Source organism: Halichoeres trimaculatus, unplaced genomic scaffold (genome assembly GCF_033239565.1).
Source record: "Halichoeres trimaculatus isolate MK-OKI-2021-1 unplaced genomic scaffold, fHalTri1.1 fHalTri1_scaffold_1, whole genome shotgun sequence".
Classification (NCBI taxonomy): Eukaryota; Metazoa; Chordata; class Actinopteri; order Labriformes; family Labridae; genus Halichoeres; species Halichoeres trimaculatus.
Window position 1 is genome coordinate 24,724,143 of NW_027437179.1, and position 16,530 is coordinate 24,740,672.

Genomic DNA, 16,530 nt, shown 5'->3' on the forward strand with positions numbered 1-16,530 from the left:
TAGGGTTTGAAAGGAAGCAACTGAAGAGCCATATTATTTCCAATTTAAATATTAATATTTAGAACTGTCATTTCTGAGGCCCCACAGAAACATGTTTTTAGTATTTTAAGTGCTTGGTATCGAGCCAATACTACTGAACACAGCTCCAGCAGAGAGGAAGAAACAGATGTGTTGCACTGAGAGTTTATAGCTTTGGCTGCTGTCCAGCTCTTGTCCCTACATGCGCCTTTACATACACTGAGTAATAAATATCCAGAAATCATCATTAATCTGAATGGAGTTACTGACAAGAAAAGCCTACAGATGGCTTATTTTAAAGTGGTACTGACAAGATAAAAGTGGCAAACTGATGCATCAGTCACACTCATCTTTATCTTCCTCTTTTCAAGGAAAGGATACACAAATATGTAACTGTTTGCAAATAATAAAACCATAGCTGTTTCCTTTCGCTGGATGACATTTTGACATTTGGCTGTTTCAGTGTACTTAAACTAACATTCAGCACAAGAGTTCAGACTCCTCAAGGGAAACCCCAGGACACAGAGCCGCTAGTGTAGAGAAATGACAGGATAACACAATGCTGATGGAGGAGAAGTGAAGTGAGCTCATTTCCTATCACAGCAAGAACAAGGAAATGGATAGTGGGAGGGGGAGGGAGGGGATAATGGTTTGCTATATGTGTGCTTAATGACATGGTCAGACAAAGACAGCCCTCACCAGCCTCCAACCCCCAGGCCCAGCTCCCCGAAGGCACTTGAAAATGTAAGCAATATAAAGATGGGAACTTTGACTTTCCTGGTGGTGCTATGGGAGTATGGGGTTCATGAACTCGGAGGAAGAATTGTGTTTCTTCAGGGCTCTGACAAAGTCAGTGGATTTACTGGAAGATCTGTGAGGACTTAACAATCTCATTTTGGTTGAAAATGGAACATAAAGATTTTTCTGGCCCCCGAGGCAAAGCATGGAAGAAAAGGACAGAATGAAGCGCTCACTCATGTGCATGGTTGGGTCAGTTCATTTTCATGTTCTCTCTCATCTCTGATGGTATCTAGTCATACAGATATAACCATGATAAAATGTTCCTCTGCAGCAGGTCCAAAGGGTCCTAATTCTTAAAGCTGAAATACACCAGATGCGTCTGCAGTCCGTCTCCGCTCCATCACAGCAACAGATAGATTTCCATTGAAGTCAATCTGTCAACTTACACTGGATCCTTTCCGTTGCAGTCCATCTGCGTGGTTGGTCCATCATGTTGCAGGTAATACACAGCCAACCTCTTATTGCCAGACGCGGAGCTTTGACGCACAAAGTCAGCGTAGAGAAGATCGAGCAGGATAGGAAGTTGTAAATGGCTACTAAAAAACACCCAGTGACTCTCAAAATAATACAAACTGTCAAAATCAGTTCATATTTATTTTTACTGTGCCCATAAACGTACATAATGAGTGCAGCCAGACCAGGAGTCAACAGGTTTGAGGTTTTACAGCCCAACATGAATAAAGAGAGGCAAACCAATGGAGAGGAACTTCTTGATCTTGCAACTCCAGCTGTCTGTCAGTCATGTAGCTTGTCAGACTGAACACACAGCTGGTGTGAGTTGAAAAACACAATCAACACGCAACAGAATGGAGTCAGATTGCAGACATATCTGGTGGATTTAAGGCGTTACATCCCTCAGTGTGTGTTGACAATCAACATTTTTCACCTTTTCAAAGGAGGTGAGTTGTGACATCTGTCCAACACTCGTGGCAGCATTCAGGGCACAATTTCTTTAATTACCTGTACAAGTAACTTTAGATAAAAGCTCAACCTGAGAACTGCCATGACGGTCATTTTGACCTTTTTGAAGTTATTTTTTGAGGTTTTTTGTGCCTATAAAGATATAGGAGAGGAGAGGGGATAGAGCAGGGAACAGGGCAAGAGTAGGGAGTGACATGCAGGAAAGAGGCCACAGGTTGGATTCAAACCCTACATGAGAGTCACTGACTTTTTCTTAAAGTGTCTTTATTCTGATGTGCAATATTCTATTTTTTATTCTGATGTGCAATTTATCTTATATAGATTACAATTAAGGAGCACAAAATATTCCTCAATCTACCTATTTTGGCCAATGGTATTGTTTTTTAAAGTGCTCTATAAATAAAGTATGGTATGGTATGGTATGGTATGGTATGGTATGGTATGGTATGGTATGGTATGGGTATTGGCCAAAATATGGGACCGGCCGATTTTCCAGCAGTTATAGTTTTCGAAAATTTATCTTTTAGTTGTCAGGCAGCCAACTGTTGGAAGTCAGAGCTGGTAGCAGTCTAAGTCTTTTTGCACAGTAGAACAGCTACGAATAATACAAATTTTGCCGAAAAATTAGAATAAATTTTCTGCAAAGGATCAACCAAGGAAGACGACAGTTGCTTAGTGCTCAGGCCTTGGAGAAGCTGCAAGCTTTATACAGTGGTCGAGCCAGATGCTGATGCGTTTTAAGAGATAAATGTGCTAAATAATTATGTCAAAATGTAGTACTGGCAACTCAAATGTATAATCTTGACTGACTGGGCCGTGGTTGGGCCAAGTGTCAAACAAGTGTCAAAAAGTGGGCAGCGCTTGACTTAATTACCATTCAAACATCTTCAGATACCCACGCTCAAAACAGACCATAAACAACCTTTCCACAGTCAAGCACAAAGGATTCCACTTTGTGTTGGTAAAGAAATATACAATACAAAAACAAAGATATGAGCTGTATCTAGAGGTAAGGTTCTCTAAGCTATCAGTGTATCCAAAGCAGAGAGGATAGTGCAACCTGGTCCCAGAGGGCTTGCTCTGAGACACACGGTCTGCAGGATTGGGTTTTATCATAGAGCTCTCCCTGTAATTGCAGGATATTCAGCTAGTTCACATATACACTCACAGACCTGCTATCCAGTGCATCACACAGTTAATTGAGCAGTAGTGTGGTGCAGACTGTTGAGTAAACACAGTCAAGTCACCCTAAAACACAGGGCAGCAGCTAGCTTGATAAATCTCACAGAGCTGGCACATTTTTGCCAAAAGAGCTTGTGCTACAGATCTGTGACAAAGCAGATGGTGAGACTGGGTTTTTTCTGGTGCTGTGACTGAGTCCTCAGGGGTGGAGCTGTTTTTACCTGTTGAACAGATCAGACTGACTCCACTCAGCCACAGGAACTCAGGTCTCTATAATCAGCCAACTGTAATAACACACGACGCCCGCTTAAAGTCAGACTCTGACTTTAATAGGAGGGAGGAAGCAGGTGTCTGTATAGCACACCAGCCAACCTGCAGTTGAACAGCTCATGTCGACACCAAACATGAGTATTAATAGCAAACATGTCACTGTGCTTAAGATGTAGAGTGCACATTGTACCCTGACCAGGATTTGTGTGATATAAATAACGTTTTGTGATTCTGAGCAATGAAATTCTTCAAGTCTATTTAGATTTCCAAGATTTGCAGACCAGTCAACCAGATCCCTGCATCTCTAACAGCACTATACCAGAAGCTTCAGTCCAGGTTTCCTTCTGAACATGTGGTATAGATGACTTTTTCACAAACAGTAGCAGTGCCTGAGCTAGTCGATACAGGCCCCTTTTCTCTAATCAATACTGTGTCTGCATGCTAAGCTTTGAGAAAGTCTCCTAATCAAAGCATTTAGGAGAAATGAAGGTAAGTGTTTGTTCTCTGGAATCCACATGAGAAACTGTTGGAAGATGTTCTTCAGGGTTTACAAACTAATAAAACTAGGTGTCATTATATCTTGCCCCCATGTGCTTAGCAGCAGCTTTTTATTGCAACAAAGAAATACACTTTAATAAAGCGTCCGCAAATCAAGCAATGATTTGAAACCTACAGTTTCCAGTGGAGTCCATTGATTTGAGTATAACGTGATGCAGCTCCGTCAAATGACAACATGACTCAGGAAGAGGTGTTATGAAAGATAACCTCCCATTATTTTCATAGCAGGAGTTTATCAGATAGCCGCTGTAAGCCAAACCTCAGGGCAGGTGATGTGACACTAACTGTGACACAAGATAAATGCTTCCAGGAAAATCCATTTGTGACGCAGACAAGAAAGGCTCGATTCCCACAGTGCTGGTACAGTTTCACAGTCGGCAGCCTGGGATAAATGTCTGCTGGAGATACCAGGGAGAACATAACTGCATCACATGACTCAACTTTAACTTTGGCACAAAGGAATCATATACAAGTAAAGCTCCCATAAAACAGTGTTCAGAGTGATTTATCTGATGATAGATTGAGATGGTTCATTTAGAAACAGGATCATGGGGAGAAGAGGAAGAATGTGAAAATAACTTATTTTTTCATTTGACACATAACAGTATTGCTCAGTGATAGAAAAGTCCAAGAGCCTGTCTGCAGTCCTACATTAAAGCCCAGGAATTAAAACTCTCATCATGAAAAAAGACCCCTTTCTATTGATTGGGAAAAATGTAATACAAACGTATAAATTAGGGATGCACGATATTGGATTTTTGCCGATATCCGATATATCGATATATCAAAACCCCTTTTGGCCGATACCGATACCGATAATCACAAATTTGTTTGTTTTTTTTTCACTGTAAAGAAAGCTAAGTCTATCCTGTGCTGGAATTTATGTTACTCTTATTGTGACGGTCTTATTTGTTTAAGAAACACACATAAAACAAGACAAAATACATTTGATTTTACCATAAATAAGAAATGTATTATTTTTTCAAACTCAAGACATTCAGTATTAAAATACAGAAAAATAATTTCTTTAGATCACATGAACATTCCATTTGATTATTTTAGAGCTACTGTAACAACCTGGTGACAGACACAGAGCTCTGCAGTGCAAATAAATGAAGTGCTACATTTTATTTAAGGAGCTTATTTTTCAGATAGAAAATAATAATAATCCTAACTGGATAGCACCTTATTGGCTGTGCATATCGGCAGAAATTTTCATATCTGCCGGTACCGATAAACCTGTTTTTAAGTTTTTACCAATACCGACATTGTGCCGATAATATTGTGCATCCCTAGTATAAATGGGACAATTTTTCAGAGTTGAAACTCTGCCAACTAGTGTTAAAGCTAAAAAAGAGGTGAAATAACAAAATAGAAAAATTACCCAAGTCCCAACTTTTTTTGGAATGTTTTTCTGGCATCAGATTTAAAATGAACATGTCTTTTTTCATAAAAATCTATTTTTCAGTTTCAAAATATGATACACTGTCTTTGCACTACTTTCAGTTAGATGTAGGGTTTAACTCTTTACCTACTGAGGCTAAATATGGACATTTTGACACTCTTGAAAATTCCCTGCATCTGAGTGCTTTTCAACATGAACTTGAACTTTAATCATCTGGTAATTATTGCACATGGTATGGAATTATTAGCAGTTTGAAAGAGGAAAAACACAAAACTTAAAACCAAACTTCTTTTTTTGGGGAGGGGGGAGTTTTCTGAGGTATGCCTTGGTGCGCCAACCTCATCCAATGACTTCTTCAGTATTCACCAAAAGACCCACTTCCCTATTTTCTGACCAAAGCTTTAGCAAAGTCTGCTGATTCACAAGCTTGCACATCCTCACGCATGCTGCAGGGCCCAGACATAAAGGAGGAAGAGAAAACCATGGTCTTATGTCATAGTTTTTTTTCCGCTGTCAATAAGCCAAAACCCCATCCTTACACATAACAATCCTTACCAACAACAGTTCCCAGTGCTTTGGAAAACATTGGCGATAGACATGCGAGAGTTATACAATCTTCAGTTTGGATCCCAGATCCAAACAGAGATAAGACATGTCTAGCTTGGATATATAACCTGCACTTTCTCTTTCCCATGGTGTGAGATGTATCACATGAATGCCGCCTCATTTTAGATTAACTGTTTGATCTCTGATCATGAGTCAAAGCGCCTGTCGTCTGCACAGCATGTCAGCTTTACATTGTTACATGTGACGGCCTCACTGCAGAGACCACATCCAGCTTTGTAATGTAATCCAAGCCAGCTCTGCAGCACAGACATAAAATGAGTGTATAATAGGAGCTGCAGTGCATGCCTCTTACATCAAGTCCTACAATATCGACACTTCTACTATTATCAATGGAAATGAAAAACCCTGAAGTGATATTAGCTTGAGTTAAGACTATAAATACAGTAAGTTGTTTCTCCTCTAACAAGTCTTTGTTTATCTGCACATAAACATAATGTGCACTCATATTACAGATATTTTGGTAAACCGTCTGAGCATATATGCATGTCTAAAGCCATCGCCCATTTCTCCATGCCCACAGGCAGCATGCAGGCATTCAGTGTGCTGATGTATTTACATAACATCACTGCCTGTCAAGCCTCTGAGCCAATGTGTTTATGTTCAACTCTAACTGAGGTGTGTGCATGCAAGTATGTGTGTGTGTGGGGGGGGAATTATGCATGGATATTTCGCACTGCAAGGCTGCTGTTCTCACTCTTGATGCAGAGCTCATTGCCAAAAGGGAACTTTTCATTTGTGCTAAGCTGGGAAAAAGGGGGGTATAAGCAGAAGAAAAGAGAAAATCAAGTGAAGTGAGCAGCGTTTTTCTTGTTGCTGTAGACGGGGAGGAGATTAAATGTAAATCAAAGAGCAGAATCAGCAGGGAGGCCTGTGAATGAGTGCTTCCTGTTAATGAAAGCTTAAGTCCTCCCTGCTACATTAACTAATGGCTTCTCTGAGGAGGCCGAAAAAGTCAAAACAATCCAATACAGTCATCTTTTGGGACGCTGTTTTCCAAGAATAACAGATCTCCCTGGAATTATTGGTTTACGCATGTATAAATATTTAGCAGCAACATTTTGTTGAGGCTTTGTGTTAAGACTTCCTCTCCTTGCTGAAGGTTGGATGTGTTTCAAAGCTGATTCAAAAAAGAAATCCATCACTCACTTATCTAATACAAGGATCATCTTTCAACCTACAGCCCAAATCTCATCTTAGAGTCCCTGTTGGTCTGCTACAGAGGAGGGACTTGAGTTTAGCTTGGTAACACACAAGACAGACAGCTTTTCATGTGAAGCTATTTAGTAAACAGAGTAGCTTTCCTCAGCTGTTCCATCAGATACCATGGCAGCAGATGTGAGTGCTGAAAGCATACTCGGAGGCGTTATGTAGCACCTCTGGAAGGATGTCGCACCTCTCTAACACATTCTGGTGTTCAATAGATGAATAATGATTTCAGCTGAGACAGAGCATCATTTGGACACTGGCTTCAGAGAAAGAGCAGGAAAATGAAGCTGAAAGTCCACATTAATGTAAATTACTCTCATCTGTTACATTAAGGCCAAATCCAGATTTATTAATGCTTGAAAATTGATTTCACTCTCATGAGATCACAAGTCCACCCCTAAACATTTCATGTGACATTTAAGTCCCGAAGCAGACTTTGCATGCAGTGAAAGGTAATTTGACCTGCACTGCTCTTACTTGTATACAGGTTCATAAACCCTGAGTGAAGATTCAGACCTCTCCTTTAACCCGTCAGCCTCCAGGCATGGTGGTGGATGAGAATTACTGATATGAAACCTACAGAGCAGAGGATGTGATTAGCCTTCTAACAAGAGGTCTGACTTAACGTGCAGGCGACAAAATTTCTGTGTGTTGCTATTACGTCAGAAGAGAGGGCGATTATTGATCTGATGGTTAAACTTGTCACAGAATGCACAGGCTGTGCTAAAACGTACAAATGACAAAAAATAACTGAGAGACAAGACTTTTCATCAAATAGAACGTTCCTCTTTCAAAGAGAGATGCAGATGTTGAGGGTCCAATTCACAGGTAAGGTTCCTTAATTTTTCAACATCTCTTTCCAGAAATGTCTGTTTTCTTCTCTGAGCTGCATATCAAGTAAGCTTGTGAAGTTCAGAGGAGCCTGATTGCATAAAAAAACAAGGAGGGGAAGATGGTAGAAGGCCTTTTTCAAGGAATGTTATTTGTAAATCTCAGCACTTAATAATTTCAATACTTCAAACAGAAAGTTGGAGAAACAGAGATGAATCTAAAAAGCTGAGAAAGTGTCATCCTGTAGTGTACCATCAATCAGTTGTTCTGAGTAAACATGTGAGGGGGGCTCCAACAGTCAGTCCAAACAGCAGCTCACTCATTATCAAGCAGACCCCGCCATGTCTGACCCCAGAGTCCAGCCCTGCTGGGAGGAAATCACTTAAACCTAAGACAGACTATTTTGGCAGCACAGTCCTTAAAACAAAAACATATCCCGAAACACCCGGCTCAGATCTGTCAATCAACATCCAGAGTGTAGCATTTCACAAATTCCCCACCATCCTTGACAGACATGTGCTCAGAAGAGCTGTTTCTACTCCATACTTTCCCAAGAATTCCCAACAACTGAGGTATGTAGAGAACAACTTTCAGGGACACAAATGTTGCTATTAATAGCATAAGCTAACTTTTTCCACTTTATACTCAAGTGTCATGCTCCAACAAATGGTCAAGGATTTCATGCCGTTGCGCAACTCGTCTGTAAGCACCAATGTGGACATTTTGCAACAGGAGAACATGATTGTGACAGAGTACTCACCCAGCAGCAGCAGTTTCACTTCTCTTGCTGCCTTCTCTCCATCTTCCCTCAGGTTTTTATCAATCATTTTAGACCTCTCGGCCGCCGCTTTATCTTCCTGACTAACCGTACACCCCATGGTTCCTAGTGCGCGCTTCAGGACTGCTGCTTAGTGGGAAAATGACACCTGGGAAAAAATAACGGCCAAATGCCTAAAAACAACCCTTATTACGAAAATAAGAGTTGAAGTGGAGCGAGGAGACTTCCCTTTTTTGACGAGTGGAGACAAACGCGACGGAGTCCGTTCATCCGCGAGAGGGAGAGATGATTATACCGACAAATTCTTCTGAGGAGTGAACTTGGTTCTCGCTAATGAAATTCCCCGAGACTCACAAACAGTTCAGCAGCATCGGTGGCTTCTTATAAGAGTCGAGAACTTGTCCAGCGTCCGGAGGAAAAAGTTTTCAGTTGACTTTTTTCCAACATCCGACCAGGTTAAACTCGTGAAAACGGGCCACGAAGTAAGCAGAAAAAAGTATTCCAGCTGTTGAAAACCGAGGGCACGATTTTTTCTCCGCAAGGCTACCGTGTACACTCAAGCACTTAAACGAGGACAGTGTGTAATTTTTGTTATAGGTATTTGTTTGGTTTAATTCCTTTAGCTGTTGCGCATTCTTTCCCCGCGTTGAGCTTTTATCACGTTTGAAGCCACACCCGTAGCCGCCGTGAAGTTCCCCTCTGCCCGACGAACAGCGAGACAGACAGCGCCGTCACCTCCCAGCTCAACAGCAGCAGAGCCAGCCTTGAAACGAGTACACCGCCCACCCCCAGTGCTTTATGGGAAATGCGGTCTAGTGCCTCCTTCTTGAGCCGTTAAAAAAATACGCCGCCTTTTGTTGTTCGAACTGGTTTGGGCTACTTTGTTAACTCAGAAAGACTGAGACTACGTGTCACTCCAGAAAAAAAGTAAAAGAGTTTGATTTGGTTGCCATTTATTTTTATAATAACCTGCAGTTTCTGGTAACCCAATATGTAGCATCTTTGACAGTATATGACTTGCATATATGGTTCATATCCCTTGCATGAATCTGACCCTTTTTCAATTTTTGATTTTACATAAACAAAGCCAATAGTAGAGTCAATATTACTGCAAATATTTTGCTCACACGATAAAATGTACGTGTGAAATTTTCAATTTAAAGGAAAATAGGCATATACAGGCCTATTCACAATCTCTGGTTGACTGAAAATTAATACATGTCAGCGGCAAAAGTGTTAATCAGTGTAGACAACTTTGAATGTCAAATTATTGCTCTCAATATTTTATTAATTTTCAAATAAATAGGCCTAATGGCATTCTTTTTACTGGTTCAACAAAAGCAAAATATCAACATAACTGGATAAGAAAGCATCAGCTATTCATCAGATATTTTACATTCTTCGTTCCTTTGTCTCTATTTTCACAGGATGCTTTTATGTTAGTGGTAAATAATTGAATTAATGATCATAACGCATTTCAACTGAGCTTTAGTGGATAAAATAAATTCCATGCCATTAGATTATTTGATTAAATGTTTATGTTCAATCAGATCAAATAGGTGTCTCTTGTCCCAGAAGTCTTTTCCAGAATATTGCTTAATGTAATCAGCAACTGTCCACCACTGAATTAGGCTATGAATTGAGTTTTTAAAACTACATTCAGGCAAAACATGCTTGATGAAAGCCCCAGTATAATTTTTTTCTTTGCCTGATAGTTAAAGCTCAACAGCAATGGCTTACCTCAGTCTACAAGTGCCACCTGGTGGACTAAATCCTATCTGATATTGACAAGCAATTTCCTCCTTAATTTGAGGAGTTGTTGAATGGAATACCTTTTGCTGAAAGGAAAGTGACAGTTGTTGAAAACAGTTAAGCATGTATTACACTAACTTCTTAAGTATCAAATACAGGGAATTTAACTTTTTACAAATTGGTATCAAGAATCTATCAAGAATTAGAATAGCCTGGCAACTTACTTCCAGAGATAAACTTTCTAAGTAATTTGATCACTTATTTTCAAATGTGTAATCTACATAAAACACAACAGTATACCAGAGGGTGCACAAAATATTAAAGATGACAGATTTTTCACTTCAGTGAAATCTAAAACTCTAAAATTCTGCCAAAAGAAAATTAATATTACAGCACAAACATGAGCTACAGCCCTGTCTAGTGACAGGCTTCAGACCGTAAAGCAAACATATAACCAGCATTCCAGACCTTCCATAACAAAAAAAAAAAAATGTTATTCAATCAACTCATAATTCTGGTGCCAACTAGCAAGGCTTATAGCATTTTGTCATTTAGCCAACTAAACACTTACATCCTTAACCCAGATTTTCAAATCTGATAGATGATGGAAGACCAAAACTCTGTTACCTCATTATCTTTATTGCAACATTGTTTACAGTACAATAACTGCCAGCAACATATTAAAATATATAGAGATACCAGAAAATAGACATGAATAGAAGGACAAAAGGTTTAAAAGCACTTTGAAAATGATTACATTTATAATTTTAATTGGACTAAAACTTTAATTGCTATTTACATTGTACAAACTAGATATGCATATAGAATATAAAGGGTATACATTTATATACATTATTTATAAATGCTGGCCAATGTCGATATTCAATGTTACTCTTCAATCATACACATCTCAATAAATCACACAAAGAGGGAAACTAACAACGATAAGATCTAAATAGAGGTCCCCAGAGATCATCCTTTTTCAGCCACTTACTGCACATCTCTTCACTTAGCTGTCTCATATATATATATATATTTTTTTTTTTTAATGCATTTGTGAGATTTTGGAAAGTTTTGCATGTTGTGCACCATTAAAACAGTTAATGACACTTATTTCATTTACCAAATGGCTTCATCAAACATACAATCAAATATTCAACAAGGAACAGGCAGTGGGGGTTTTACAGAAACCTTGCATCGGTTAAACAACATCAAACACTAAGTTATGCCCCAGTGGCTAATTCAGGTTATTCTCTCTGCGTACAGACACATATAACAATCCAATAGTCAGATATAACAAAAACAAAGGGGTTGAAAAGAGGTTTACTTTGTTATGACTTGACAGGATATTACAGAACTCACTGTAGTCTGATGTTAAAGAGTTTATCATTTAAAAATGATTAAATTTAGGCCGACACCATCTAACTAACAACTCCAAGTTAGTAGGTTACTGTCTGCCAAAAAGAAGCAAAAGAGTCAGACGTGACCTGACTACAACAATGAGGATACACCACTGACTTTGTGGATATGTATTATAAAAACATTAAGCACTAGCAGGTTTTGCATCCTGCCCCCCTTCACTCAATCCCATACACTGCATTAAACATAAAACAGTGTTTAATCCGTTGTTGGGCGGACTTTGATACTCAAACAGAACATCTCATCAGGGCACAGGTCCAACAACACAAATGCATACATGTTTGAATACAGTGGAGTCGTGTCTTCCTTTGTTAACCAACACAAACACTAAAAAAATCTCCAACAGTACATCCAAGTGATCAGTTGTTTTATCTACAAAATGAACCAGAAGAGGAGATAACTGATGAGTGAAGCTCACAGAAAAGCTAACTGACATCATTTCAAGTAGCGTTTAAGGAGACATCCATACGTAACCATCAATACATTGCTCATATCTACATTGGACTGATCCATTTTTCAATGAGTTTCTCACAAATCAATTGCTTGATCTTTAACTCATTCATAGCTACAAGAAGTTGTGCTTATCAAAGGAAAGTGCTATTGCTAACCACTAACTTTCAAGATTGTTAGGAGACAGTTATCTCATGTCTGCTGTTTCTGTTAGGGCTCAAACTTTTGCTGGACACAGAAATATTTACAGACATCTAACTTTTTCTAATCCACTTCATGAAGTGACCCTGTTGTTTTTTTTATATATATATTTATGTTTTGGTTATCTCTGATAACTCCTAGGACCAATACGACAAAACTTTCAGGTAGAAATCATTCCTGCTTGATGATAAGAACACTGTGCTGTAACTTTTATTTTTTCATATTTTATCACTTTAATCAGTACAATTCAACTGATGAGGTCTTAAGTACCATTTATCACGGTAGTTTCCACAGTCATACTGAATACAAAACACTGAATAATATAGGCTTTTATGTTTTCTTTTGCTTTATCTGGACATCTAGAGTCCAGTTTTGAAGTTCCTGCCCCTCTGATATTTATCAGCTCAGAAAGACCTTAAAGTGGATGATTTCATCAGTGCATACTGCATCTTCTGAGGTCCATTTTCATCAGGTAGTGATTCACAAAAAATATACATCTTGTTTATATTGTGTAAGAATGGTATTTAAAATGTGCTCATAACTCTACACCACACACTGTCTGTGGTTTCGAAATATTGCTCTGTCAGAGGTGAGGATGTGACTCCACAGCAGCAGCAAATATCAGTGGATAAGGAGTTAAAGGCTGCATACCTTAAAGGAATAGTTCAACATTTTGCTAATCTAAGCTAACCAGTAGCTGTGGCCTTGGATTTATTATTGTGGTGTCAACCTCCATGCCCCAATCACTGCAGAGCAGTGAGGGGGCATGTTAAACAGAACTATTCCTTTAATATACCTTTCTCTCAATGCTATAAGTTGTGCTATAATTTCCTTTTGCATTTAAACCAAATTGCAAAATTACTTATTAAAAATAACTTACAGTCTTTATCTTGATAAGATATAAAAGTAACAAGTAGGTAAAATAAAATCAATGATTTTATTCATATCTGGCATTTAATAGTTAAGAGGGGATGCTTTAGTTTGTGTTTTTTATCTCTAGATATTTGCAGGTCATAAATCATCCACGGCTGACTTATGTTCACAAGCTACACAGGGAGCGGCATGTAATTACAGCAGTTCTTAAGTGGCCCTATATATATATATATATATATATATATATATATATATATATACCCTGTGTGTGTGTGTGTGTGTGTGTGTGTGTGTGTGTGTGTGTGTGTGTGTGTGTGTGTGTGTTTTACATCCATCTATCTCACAAGGCACAGACTCTAAATATCAGCCCCTGTCTTTATGTGCCTGGCCTATTTAAAAAGTTAACTGTCAACTTTCCAATAAAATTCTACTGGCCCTGATCTGTAGTCTCTGTTTGGCAGGGAGAAGCTTTTGCACAGGAATCAAGAGCCACTGCAAACTCTGTGGCCAATACTCTGGGATGGAAATGGAAAGGGATCTCCAACATACAACATTCTTCAAAGCAAAAACAGTAACAGAACAACACAGATCTTAAACTACAACAGAAGAGTAAGGAGAGAGGAAGAGTCTAGTGACCACTGCTGGCTTTGCTGGTGCCTGATGTCCAGTCAATGATGATAAAACTGAGACTCATTATCATAAACAGGAAGCCTATCCCGGCAAAACAGGCAGCCTAGAAAAGAAAACGAGAGAAAACAATTGCCAAACAGATTGTTTAACATAGACAATAAAACAGTGTTTTTTTCTTATTCAAAGGTATAGTTTGCAGGGTTTTATAAAAAAAAAAAATCAACTTTTACAGGAATAATCTTGCTCAATTGTCACTTCTGGGCCTCTGTACATGTATGTTAGTGTCTGTCTGCCTCAAACCCTTTCCTCTGCCTGTTTGTTGATGTTTTGGTTGTATCGGGATGTTTCTGGGCAGAGAGTAGTATGGTTACCTCAGCAAATAACAGCAAGCCTAGTGCACAAGTGACTTTGCGTGTTGATTAGTGAGTGGAAGAAGCTATCCCTAGCGGTACAACAGCTGACGTAGCACGGAGGGAGAAAAACATAACCAAAGTGAAACGCCAAACAGATAAAGCTTTCTTACTAAATGAGGGTGAAGCTTGGCTCAAATCTCACTTGCTTTTGAGCACTTGAAGAGCACACCCTACCTTTAACATTCAATTTACTATTGAATCTTTATGCTCCAGCCACAACTTCTGAACTAGACTCGAGTTTCCATCCATCTAAGGACTTGCTTACCAGAATTTTGGGGACTGAGCGCAGTGGCTCCTCTTCTTTGGGTACAATACGAATGTAGAAGACAGCGGGGAAGATGAAGATGAGACAAGGGGCAGATGTGGCACCTGTAACAGATAAAAACAGCAAGCTTTTCCTAAATCTCATCATTTCTGTTTTTGATACACTAAACTGGAAGTTAAATCATGTACAAAGCCCATTACAAGATGTCTTATTCTGACTAGTGTCTGTACTTCTCATCCATATACAAAAAGTTGTTTTGATTGAGCTGTTAGTATTTTCACTTTTGTTGCATAATTTTGTCAAACAACCAGATTAATACTGATATTAACTCAGTTTTATTGGAGCCTGTCTAACTCTTGGGCTCTGCTGCTGTCATAATCTTGAATAAGTACATTTTAACATATTTTACCAGGTTAACCATAAAGCCTGTTTCTTTTTTTGTAATAATACAGAGGAATGTGCAAATAGGACTTTAAAGGATGCACATATTCACCTTTAGCCACTGATTTTTAAAAGTTAGTAAGGATTGTCAGTGTGTCTTGAGGAATAGTTGAGTCTTTCTAAATGTTTATTCTTAATTTGTGTCTCTTTGCATGGTTGTTCAAACATACCAATGACTCCAAAGATACCCAGGATGTTTGGGGCAAAGATGACCAGCAGGTTGATGAATGTGAGCAGAGTGACAGCGATGGCAATGTGGCGTGGCCAGTTGAAGGTCTTGTTGGGAAACATCATCTGCTGGATTGCTCTCCGTACCTTCAATAATAGAAGAAACAATGCAGCTTTCAATTTAAGAAAGTATATCATTGTGGTGTAAAAGAGGAGCCAAACTGTACATTTCAGGTAAATGCTGAAATCCTACTCACGGGGAACAGCACAATGGGCACAGTGAGTGTGACAGCAGTGAGCACAGCTACACGCACGCACAAAATCAAAGTGTCATATGGGTCAATGCGGCTGTAGGTGTGAAGCAGCTCTGCTTCCACTTCACCTGAAAGAGATCAAAAGAAGGAACATAGAGTAGGTCCAAGCATGATGAAAGGAACATATTTCTGCAACTTGCTGATAAAAACATCATTAGACCATAACATTAATCAAAGAGACACTGTTGGAGTAATTTAAGTTAAATAATCATATTTGTTAACTGGTACATTTTGTTTAAGATGGTGGTAAAAAATGTATATAGACGTCAATGAGAGACGTTTTAAAACCTCAATAACCCAAACTTCACAGAAAACTACATAAATGGTGTTGTCGAGATCTGCAGTATGACCACTAGAGGGGGCAGATGCATCATGATGCTTTTCAGCCTGCACAATTACTGTGAATCAAAGTGCAGATATGAAAGCAAAAAGGTCTGTGCCATTGAATCAACTGACTGGTTAAAAGCATGAATTAGAAACAAAGAAGCAAAATTAGGTAGTGTAGCATAGAGAGGATAGAAAGGACACTGATAGACAAACAGGAAGAGGGAGAGGAGGACCAGGCCTCACCATAGAAAGTTAGGTATCCAAAAAGGGCAGCCAGGAAGTACATGCTGTACATGACTGCAATGGAGATGTTGGCCACATGCTGCATCTTTTTCTTGGTGGGACTGAAATCAGAAGATATCGCCATGTGATGTCACAAACAAAAACACGCATTTACACACAAAGACAAATAAACAAACATACACGCACACGCACACGCACACACATAATATCATCCATTATCAAATTGCTGTATGGGCCCAGTTATCAACCATATAACCCAGTCACTGTTTAATACCATCTCCAGTTGTTGGGCTATGTTTGAAGGAAAACTGTGACTCAAAGATTTAATAGCACATTAAAACTGATCTCAACAAGCAACAGCCGTCCAAAGCAGGATGGTCATTTTTTTTTCTTACAACATGCTACATCATACAAGCAGTGCCAACATTTCAAAATAA

At 39.1% G+C, this 16,530-nt stretch overlaps 2 protein-coding genes across 3 annotated transcripts in view; both read right to left on the bottom strand.

Annotated features, from left to right (window-relative positions):
- The window catches only part of LOC141787324 (guanine nucleotide-binding protein G(i) subunit alpha-2-like), a 56,086-nt gene extending 46,731 nt beyond the window's left edge, over positions 1 to 9,355 (bottom strand). Inside the window, exon 1 of the mRNA XM_074665593.1 lies at positions 8,580 to 9,355. Within this exon, the coding sequence (XP_074521694.1) occupies positions 8,580 to 8,697 (118 nt within the window). The 5' untranslated portion in view covers positions 8,698 to 9,355. The remainder of the gene's footprint in view (positions 1 to 8,579) is intronic.
- Positions 9,356 to 11,042: 1,687 nt separating this feature from the next.
- The window catches only part of LOC141790454 (sodium-coupled neutral amino acid transporter 3-like), a 51,784-nt gene continuing 46,296 nt past the window's right edge, over positions 11,043 to 16,530 (bottom strand). The window contains exons 13-17 of one of the 2 annotated variants that reach the window (XM_074670338.1): positions 16,094 to 16,194; positions 15,467 to 15,591; positions 15,212 to 15,356; positions 14,601 to 14,704; positions 11,043 to 14,025 (exon numbers count right to left, since the gene is read on the bottom strand). In XM_074670338.1, the coding sequence (XP_074526439.1) occupies positions 13,921 to 14,025; positions 14,601 to 14,704; positions 15,212 to 15,356; positions 15,467 to 15,591; positions 16,094 to 16,194 (580 nt within the window). In that variant the 3' untranslated portion in view covers positions 11,043 to 13,920. The remainder of the gene's footprint in view (positions 14,026 to 14,600; positions 14,705 to 15,211; positions 15,357 to 15,466; positions 15,592 to 16,093; positions 16,195 to 16,530) is intronic. The other variant, XM_074670346.1, reaches the window with a different exon arrangement.